This window comes from Engystomops pustulosus, chromosome 2, assembly GCF_040894005.1.
Source record: "Engystomops pustulosus chromosome 2, aEngPut4.maternal, whole genome shotgun sequence".
Taxonomy (NCBI): Eukaryota; Metazoa; Chordata; class Amphibia; order Anura; family Leptodactylidae; genus Engystomops; species Engystomops pustulosus.
In genome coordinates, this window is record NC_092412.1 from 263799409 (window position 1) to 263810274 (window position 10866).

At 44.3% G+C, this 10866-nt stretch overlaps 1 protein-coding gene across 2 annotated transcripts in view; it reads left to right on the forward strand.

Moving 5' to 3' along the window:
- GPR156 (G protein-coupled receptor 156) overlaps positions 1-8828 on the forward strand; it is a 76286-nt gene extending 67458 nt beyond the window's left edge. For both annotated transcript variants that reach the window (XM_072133283.1, XM_072133282.1), the window contains exons 9-10: positions 7008-7169; positions 7431-8828. In XM_072133283.1, coding sequence (XP_071989384.1) covers positions 7008-7169; positions 7431-8633 — 1365 coding nt within the window. In that variant the 3' untranslated portion in view covers positions 8634-8828. The remainder of the gene's footprint in view (positions 1-7007; positions 7170-7430) is intronic.
- Positions 8829-10866: the final 2038 nt, after the last annotated feature.

Below are 10866 nucleotides of genomic sequence, written 5' to 3' on the forward strand. Positions count from 1 at the left end.
TGCTATTTAAACCTGCAACAGATTACCTGAGCTAGGTATGAGTAAGGACTAGTTGGCTACGGTCCGAAACGCGTTACCGCAAGCTCTGTTCACATGTCACGCTTCTTGGTGTATCCATGTTTGTCTCCCTTGCTATGTGCAAGCATTTTACCGTGTTGAAATAAACCTTTTTGGATTTTTTATACTACCTACGGAGTCGCACACTTCCATGTTGCTGGAGCCCACACACTTTGTTTTCTTCAGTTCTCTATTATAGTAGTTATATTCCTGTACATAGGGGGCAGTATTATAGTAGTTATATCCCTGTACATAGGAGGCAGTATTATAGTAGTTATATCACTGTACATAGGGGGCAGTATTATAGTAGTTATATTCCTGTACATAGGGGGCAGTATTATAGTAGTTATATTCCTGTACATAGGAGGCAGTATTATAGTAGTTATATTCCTGTACATAGGGGGCAGTATTATAGTAGTTATATTCTTGTACATAGGGGGCAGTATTATAGTAGTTATATTCTTGTACATAGGGGGCAGTATTATAGTAGTTATATTCCTGTACATAGGGGGTAGTATTATAGTAGTTATATTCCTGTACATAGGGGGCAGTATTATAGTAGTTATATTCTTGTACATAGGGGGCAGTATTATAGTAGTTATATTCCTGTACATAGGAGGCAGTATTATAGTAGTTATATTCCTGTACATAGGGGGCAGTATTATAGGAGTTATATTCCTGTACATAGGGGGCAGTATTATAGTAGTTATATTCCTGTACATAGGGGGCAGTATTATAGTAGTTATATTCCTGTACATAGGGGGCAGTATTATAGTAGTTATATTCCTGTACATAGGAGGAAGTATTATAGTAGTTATATTCTTGTACATAGGGGGCAGTATAATAGTAGTTATATTCCTGTACATAGGGGGCAGTATTATAGTAGTTATATTCTTGTACATAGGGGGCAGTATTATAGTAGTTATATTCCTGTACATAGGGAGCAGTATTATAGTAGTTATATTCTTGTACATAGGGGGCAGTATTATAGTAGTTATATTCTTGTACATAGGGGGCAGTATTATAGTAGTTATATTCCTGTACATAGGGGGCAGTATTATAGTAGTTATATTCCTGTACATAGGGAGCAGTATTATAGTAGTTATATTCCTGTACATAGGGGTCAGTATTATAGTAGTTATATTCCTGTACATAGGGGGCAGTATTATAGTAGTTATATTCCTGTACATAGGGGGCAGTATTATAGTAGTTATATTCCTGTACATAGGGGGCAGTATTATAGTAGTTATATTCCTGTACATAGGGGGCAGTATTATAGTAGTTATATTATTGTACATAGGGGGCAGTATTATAGTAGTTATATTTTTGTACATAGGGGGGGCAGTATTATAGTAGTTATATTCCTGTACATAGGGGGCAGTATTATAGTAGTTATATTCTTGTACATAGGAGGCAGTATTATAGTAGTTATATTCCTGTACATAGGGGGCAGTATTATAGTAGTTATATTCTTGTACATAGGAGCAGTATTATAGTAGTTATATTCTTGTACATAGGGTGCAGTATTATAGTAGTTATATTCTTGTACATAGGAGCAGTATTATAGTAGTTATATTCTTGTACATAGGGTGCAGTATTATAGTAGTTATATTCCTGTACATAGGGGGCAGTATTATAGTAGTTATATTATTGTACATAGGGGGTAGTATTATAGTAGTTATATTCTTGTACATAGGGGGCAGTATTATAGTAGTTATATTCCTGTACATAGGGGGCAGTATTATAGTAGTTATATTCTTGTACATAGGGGGCAGTATTATAGTAGTTATATTCCTGTACATAGGGGGGAGTATTATAGTAGTTATATCCTGTACATAGGGGGCAGTATTATAGTAGTTATATTCTTGTACATAGAGGGCAGTATTATAGTAGTTATATTCTTGTACATAGGGGGCAGTATTATAGTAGTTATATTCTTGTACATAGGGGGCAGTATTATAGTAGTTATATTCTTGTACATAGGGGGCAGTATTATAGTAGTTATATTCTTGTACATAGGGGGCAGTATTATAGTAGTTATATCCTTGTACATAGGGGCAGTATTATAGTAGTTATATCCCTGTACATAGGGGGGCAGTATTATAGTAGTTATATTCCTGTACATAGGGGGCAGTATTATAGTAGTTATATCCCCGTACATAGGGGGCAGTATTATAGTAGTTATATTCCTGTACATAGGAGGCAGTATTATAGTAGTTATATTCCTGTACATAGGGGGCAGTATTATAGTAGTTATATTCCTGTACATAGGGGGCAGTATTATAGTAGTTATATTCTTGTACATAGGGGGCAGTATTATAGTAGTTATATTCTTGTACATAGGGGGCAGTATTATAGTAGTTATATCCCTGTACATAGGGGGCAGTATTATAGTAGTTATATTCCTGTACATAGGAGGCAGTATTATAGTAGTTATATTCCTGTACATAGGGGGCAGTATTATAGTAGTTATATTCCTGTACATAGGGGGCAGTATTATAGTAGTTATATTCTTGTACATATGGGGCAGTATTATAGTAGTTATATTCCTGTACATAGGGGGCAGTATTATAGCAGTTATATTCCTGTACATAGGGGGCAGTATTATAGTAGTTATATTCCTGTACATAGGGGGCAGTATTATAGCAGTTATATTCTTGTACATAGGAGATAGTATTATAGTAGTTATATTCCTGTACATAGGGAGCAGTATTATAGTAGTTATATTCCTGTACATAGGGGGCAGTATTATAGCAGTTATATTCCTGTACATAGGGGGCAGTATTATAGTAGTTATATTCCTGTACATAGGGGGCAGTATTATAGCAGTTATATTCTTGTACATAGGAGACAGTATTATAGTAGTTATATTCCTGTACATAGGGAGCAGTATTATAGTAGTTATATTCCTGTACATAGGAGGCAGTATTATAGTAGTTATATTCTTGTACATAGGGGGCAGTATTATAGTAGTTATATTCCTGTACATAGGGGGCAGTATTATAGTAGTTATATTCCTGTACATAGGGGGCAGTATTATAGTAGTTATATTCCTGTACATAGGGGGCAGTATTATAGTAGTTATATTCTTGTACATAGGGGACAGTATTATAGTAGTTATATTCCTGTACATAGGGGGCAGTATTATAGTAGTTATATTCCTGTACATAGGGGGCAGTATTATAGTAGTTATATTCCTGTACATAGGGGGCAGTATTATAGTAGTTATATTCCTGTACATAGGGGGCAGTATTATAGTAGTTATATTCTTGTACATAGGAGGCAGTATTATAGTAGTTATATTCTTGTACATAGGGGGCAGTATTATAGTAGTTATATTCTTGTACATAGGGGGCAGTATTATAGTAGTTATATTCCTGTACATAGGGGGCAGTATTATAGTAGTTATATTCCTGTACATAGGGGGCAGTATTATAGTAGTTATATTCCTGTACATAGGGAGCAGTATTATAGTAGTTATATTCCTGTACATAGGGGGCAGTATTATAGTAGTTATATTCCTGTACATAGGAGGCAGTATTATAGTAGTTATATTCCTGTACATAGGGGGCAGTATTATAGTAGTTATATTCCTGTACATAGGGAGCAGTATTATAGTAGTTATATTCCTGTACATAGGGGGCAGTATTATAGTAGTTATATTCCTGTACATAGGGGGCAGTATTATAGTAGTTATATTCTTGTACATAGGGGGCAGTATTATAGTAGTTATATTCCTGTACATAGGGGGCAGTATTATAGTAGTTATATTCCTGTACATGGGGGCAGTATTATAGTAGTTATATTCTTGTACATAGGTGGCAGTATTATAGTAGTTATATTCCTGTACATAGGGGACATTATTATAGTCGTTATATTCCTGTACATAGGGGGCAGTATTATAGTAGTTATATTCTTGTACATAGGAGCAGTATTATAGTAGTTATATTCTTGTACATAGGGGGCAGTATTATAGTAGTTATATTCCTGTACATAGGGGGCAGTATTATAGTAGTTATATTCTTGTACATAGGGGCAGTATTATAGTAGTTATATTCTTGTACATAGGGGGCAGTATTATAGTAGTTATATTCCTGTACATAGGGGGCAGTATTATAGTAGTTATATTCTTGTACATAGGGGGCAGTATTATAGTAGCTATATTCTTGTACATAGGGTGCAGTATTATAGTAGTTATATTCCTGTACATAGGGAGCAGTATTATAGTAGTTATATTCCTGTACATAGGGAGCAGTATTATAGTAGTTATATTCCTGTACATAGGGGGCAGTATTATAGTAGTTATATTCCTGTACATAGGGGGCAGTATTATAGCAGTTATATTCTTGTACATAGGGGGCAGTATTATAGTAGTTATATTCCTGTACATAGGAGGCAGTATTATAGTAGTTATATTCCTGTACATAGGGGGCAGTATTATAGTAGTTATATTCTTGTACATGGGAGGCAGTATTATAGTAGTTATATTCTTGTACATAGGGGGCAGTATTATAGTAGTTATATTCTTGTACATAGGGGCAGTATTATAGTAGTTATATTCTTGTACATAGGGGCAGTATTATAGTAGTTATATTCTTGTACGGGATGTGTGGTGCTGTGATGTCCGGGTCCATACGTCTCATAGCTCCAGACATATTGTGATATCCTGTAGTAATCTGTCACCATAATAACATTCCTGCCAGTGGAGCGAGCGCTGGATAGAAGCAGAAGCAGTAGAAAGTTCCTGTAAATAATAAAGTATCTGACTGCATAGATATATAAACCTACATAATGCAGGAGATGGGAACAATTATCACTAATTAGGACGAGCACATGTGACACATGAAATGGTACGATACATATAGAGGGAGGGATACGGGCGCCTCCATCATGTCCGGTCACCAGGTGGATCCCTTATATACTATGTGGCATCATTGCTGATGTATCACCTGATATTCCTCCCATGATGTTATGAATGCGTGTATTGTACTATGTGACAATTCTTTCTATCATGTGTTTATATATTAATATATAAACCCATGATAGGAAATATATAAACATATATTAGGAAAAGCTCATCCATATCAATACAATATGGACATAACTGAGGACCCCGGGCCCTTCCAGGACCTGTCTGGGGTGACCCATGTGTTGTGTGATGTCCTGTAAGTGGCCAGCGTGCAGTACCAGCCACCCCCCCCCCCCCTCTGGAGAGATATGTAATGTAATCATATCCATAGATATAGTGCAGATTCCCCCCCCCCCCACCTTGTATCCTCGGGTGGTCGTAGGGTAGTGCGCAGGGAAGCTGCTTTCCGGACGTCTCTGCAATATAAAAGAGAACAGGAAAGTATAAAAAATATGGACAAACGGTGCTGGACAATAAAGGGGCATTCATCACATGGGTGTGCAACATCCCCCACGGGGCCTTTTCTTGGGGGCCTGAAGGCAGCCGTGGCCCAGAATACCGGAGTGGCTGGCGGTTGCAGCCTAGGGCACGCTGTGGTCACGGTGCTTGGTATGGGGACCGGAGGACTGTCCTACAGCCTGGCAGCTCTCCAGCAGGTGGTGTTGACAAGAAATGATATGGAGGGAGAGGCTGAGGTATTGGTTCTCCCTGGGGCAACCCCTGAGGGGTCTGTAGGATGAGGTTCAGTAGGCTGAAAGCTGGTAGGAGATAGCTGGTCCACAGGAAGGGTACCTCACAGCCCAGTAATATCTTCAGCCTGGGCTGGTAGATGGAGCGGAGTCCAGACAGTGGACCTCTGCTCTGGGGCTTAGTCTCCTGACTTGCCCAAGGTGTCAGGCAGTGGCAAGAGACACCTCTGCTTCCTGGTATTGTGACACTGGCTGCTGCAGCACAGGCAGGTGCTGCACTCCCCTCTACTTACTCAAACTGACTATGCAGGACTCAACCAAGTGCTCCCGCCCACAAGGGGTTATATACTCCCCTAGTAGGGTGGCAGCACTCTCCAGTCAGCTTCCAGCTTGCTTTACAATAACAAAACAGCATATCATTGGTTACAGACAATGGATATGTGAAAGAGGACCTGTCACCCCAAAAAAACGCACTACTAAAGAAAGAAGCTCCTATCACTACCCCATTTTTAGCAGTGAGAAACTGCTAGCTTTATGGGAACCCTCCGATAATGCTAGCAGACACTGCAGCGCCGTACAATACGAACGCCGGATCAAGCACACAGCAGTCCGACGTATTCATGAGGGGGCGGGACCACCAAAGAGCGCCAATGTTGCCTCTGAGTGATCCCTGTGCAAATTACATACAACCATGATAGTTATGGAGAGAGCCGATCCCTGCAGCCACCTCTCTACTCACTTTTTTGAGAGAATTGGGACCACTTTACTGCTTGTATGTGAGGGTCTCTTCTCCCAAGGTGATATCCCAGTGATCTTGTCTGGTTTCTCACTAGACTTCATTATGACGGGGCCATAAGGTCACTATTGACAGTAGAAGGTCCAGACAAGGCAAATAAGTGTCAGCCAGGCCGAGGTCAGGGCAGGCGGAGATCAAAGCAAAGTCTTGCTCAGGCTCAGGCTAAGGTTAGGTCAGGCAGCAAGGATTCAGAGTTGTGACACAAAGACAGTAGATCAGGATCACAGAGCAGAGGTGCACAACAAACTGGAACAGAGTAGCCAGAGGGTTGGTGCGCATAATAATCAGACTTTTTGTGTATGGGAAGAGTCTTTTTATAACCAGGGATTTTCCAGAAACATGGGAGTTTCAGAGGGAGATGCAGCCAAGGTCCATGCCATATGGCAAGATAACTCCCCAGAGGCACCAGACCACCAGAGTTACACAGGGGATAGGGCAATCCTCCAGCCCAAATGAATAGGCTACACACTACACCTACTGTTGGGCCTTAAGGGGTATGCACCATTGCTCTTACACTAAGCATCTGCATTTGTGTGACAGACCTTTGTCTCCTCAGCTTTTGCAGTGGAAGCAGTTTGAAGAAGAGCCAAGTCAGAGCAACGTGCAGATGGCCAAATACTTCAACAGTCCCTGCAAGAGTATGAGGTCCATGTACAGCGAGGAGCAAATCTACCACCTGCTGGGAGAGAACACCTCCATGAGACGGCTGCTGACGGAGGTGAGTCCCACACATTCTCAGCATCACACCTTACATAAGAGCCGAGCACAGTCAGGAGGACACGCCTGACACCTACCATGACACTCTTTGTTCTTCTCCGTTCTGACCATCCATGTACTACATTTGCTGGTTCATATATTCTGGAAGTGGCTCTTTTTTAGTAAATCCTGACCCACGATACTGATGACCCAATTAGGGGACATCATTAAGCCCGTTAAGACACTGGTAACGTGCTATATCGCTTTCTGTTTTATGTTACAGAAGAATGCAGTGATAGAAAGTCTCCAAGAGCAGGTGACCAACGCCAAGGAGAAGCTGGTGGAGCTCCTGAAGTCCGAGTGCAGTGTGGAGATTACCAAGGTCTCTGCCATATCCACATCTACACTGACCATCAATCAGCACAGAACCACCACAGACGAGACCACCGCTACTTCTGTGAGCAGGAGACCTTCCACTGCTGATCCAGATGGTGACATTAACCATACTATGGTTGTCCAAGCCGCTGTGATAAACATCAAGCCACCTACAGAGGAAAGAGGCGACTGCCTAGACATCATCATTCCATCTCCTGAACCAAAGGCAGACAATGACCCGTCTGCAACGTCAAAAAGTGTCATCTTCGCCGACACTGTTGCCAAATCCCATATGGAAAACATTGGGAGAACAGTGGATGGTCCATCTGATGCTTGGGAGCAATTGTCAAGGAAAGTGAACTACGTCAGCAGCGAGAAGCTGCAGGAGATCCTCAAGGAACTGAGTGTAGAGACTCTGTCTGGATGTGGCCAAGGATCTCCCCGAAGGCAGAGACGTGCGAGCCACAGTGCCCATTGTGAGGCCATACCACACCCTACTGAAGGCTTCAGCAACGTCTGCATCAGCCTATCTCCCTATATAACACGGAGAAGAAGAGGGCAAGGATACGGCCGCCGTAGTGTCCTCCCTGCACATTACTCCAGAGCCGTATTTCCTCCACCACGTTGTCTTATCGGCACCAGAGACATGTATAATGGGTCACATCCCCTAAGAGATGACGCAGGTGACACAAGGCTGGATGAAGCAAATCCTGAACGCCATCATCATCCATCTGTCCAAATGAAGAACGCAGAGATACATGACCAAGAAAATGGGGGCCTTTGGGTAACCAGCTTGTCAGAACCACTGGGGTCTTCAAAGGGGTCAGGCCATGCTGTTCATTGGAACCACACGGGCCCAGCTCCACACGGGACAGTGACCCTTAGAGCCCAGAGCTTCAGTTACGAGTCAGACTCCAGTAGCTCGGAGGAGACCCTGTGTTACTGTCACAGGCCGTACTGTGATATCTGTTCCCCACCTACGTGTGACTCTAGTGACAGCTGTAACACGGACACAGAGACTGCAGACCACCTACACGGGTGGTCCCGGGATTACAGCCACACGCGAGCGGTCATAAACTTTAAAGAGGACCTTACTCCAACTTATGTCTGACAGGGAAACAAGTTGCACTTTCTTGTGATTCTCCCCTCTACTCGTCATCCCTTCTGTCCTAGGACCCCCCCCTCGTCCATGTTTTGGCCACATAGGAGCGATTTTGGCTTTGTGCGTTGTGTTCTGTGTTGGGGTCGTGAAGATTTATCAGCGACATCTTGTTTTGTGAGGTTATTGGTTTGTCCCCATTTATTAGGAAGAATAAATGAACCTCTTGAGTATTGAGAACCGATGGAACATATTTATTAGAAATATATCCATAATAATAATGACCACGAAATGGAGAAAGACCACGTAACCCTCCCCTGCACAGGCTGTCACCATAAGGTGTAGGTGAACAAACCTCATAGAAAAATACACGTGCCCCATAACTATCCTGCAGAAGCTACACAAACAGCAGCTCTCTCCCCCCTCTCCCAGCAGGAAGTCTCAGCAAAATCTTAAATCAGAGGCTGAGTCATATAAATGCTCCTGGTTTCAACAATAATAATAATAAATCTACAGTTCTAACACCATCATTTTCTGCTGCGCTGTACAGATCATGGGTGACAAATACAGACAATGGGGCACATTTATTACACTTTTTGTGCCACATTTCTCTCTGCCTTTCCACTGAAAATAAGGTGCAAATTCTGCATATAAAGGGGTCTGCATGGAGTCGGACCATGCGCCACATGTATTGATGTGAACAGAATTGTGTGGCGTGCAAGATATGCAGGCAGGGGGCAGGGCTGTGACTACCTCTCACACAGGATATACAGGCAGGGGGCAGGGCTGTGACTACCTCTCACACAGGATATACAGGCAGGGGGCGGGGCTGTGACTACCTCTCACACAGGATATACAGGCAGGGGGCGGGGCTGTGACTACCTCTCACACAGGATATACAGGCAGGGGGCGGGGCTGTGACTACCTCTCACACAGGATATACAGACGGGGGCAGGGCTGTGACTACCTCTCACACAGGATATACAGGCAGGGGGCAGGGCTGTGACCACCTCTCACACAGGATATACAGGCAGGGGGCGGGGCTGTGACTACCTCTCACACTGGATATACAGGCAGGGGGCGGGGCTGTGACTACCTCTCACACAGGATATACAGGCAGGGGGCGGGGCTGTGACTACCTCTCACACAGGATATACAGGCAGGGGGTGGGGCTGTGACTACCTCACACAGGATATACAGGCAGGGGGCGGGGCGGTGACTACCTCTCACACAGGATATACAGGCAGGGGACGGGGCTGTGACTACCTCTCACACAGGATATACAGGCAGGGGGCGGGGCTGTGACTACCTCTCACACCAGATATACAGGCAGGGGGCGGGGCTGTGACTACCTCTCACACAGGATATACAGGCAGGGGGCGGGGCTGTGACTACCTCTCACACAGGATATACAGGCAGGGGGCGGGGCTGTGACTACCTCTCACACCAGATATACAGGCAGGGGGCGGGGCTGTGACTACCTCTCACACAGGATATACAGGGAGGGGTTGGGGCTGTGACCACCTCTCACACAGGATATACAGGCAGGGGGCGGGGCTGTGACTACCTCTCACACAGGATATACAGGCAGGGGGCGGGGCTGTGACTACCTCTCACACAGGATATACAGGCAGGGGGCAGGGCTGTGACTACCTCTCACACAGGATATACAGGCAGGGGGTGGGGCTGTGACTACCTCACACAGGATATACAGGCAGGGGACGGGGCTGTGACTACCTCTCACACAGGATATACAGGCAGGGGGCGGGGCTGTGACTACCTCTCACACAGGATATACAGGCAGGGGGCGGGGCTGTGACCACCTCTCACACAAGATATACAGGCAGGGGGCGGGTCTGTGACTACCTCTCACACAGGATATACAGGCAGGGGGCGGGGCTGTGACTACCTCTCACACAAGATAAACAGGCAGGGGGCGGGGCTGTGACTACCTCTCACACAGGATATACAGGCAGGGGGCGGGGCTGTGACTACCTCTCACACAGGATATACAGGCAGGGGGCGGGGCTGTGACTACCTCTCACACAGGATATACAGGCAGGAGGCGGGGCTGTGACCACCTCTCACACAAGATATACAGGCAGGGGGCGGGTCTGTGACTACCTCTCACACAGGATATACAGGCAGGGGCGGGGCTGTGACTACCTCTCACACAGGATATACAGGCAGGGGGCGGGGCTGTGACTACCTCTCACACAAGATAAACAGGCAGGGGGCGGGGCTG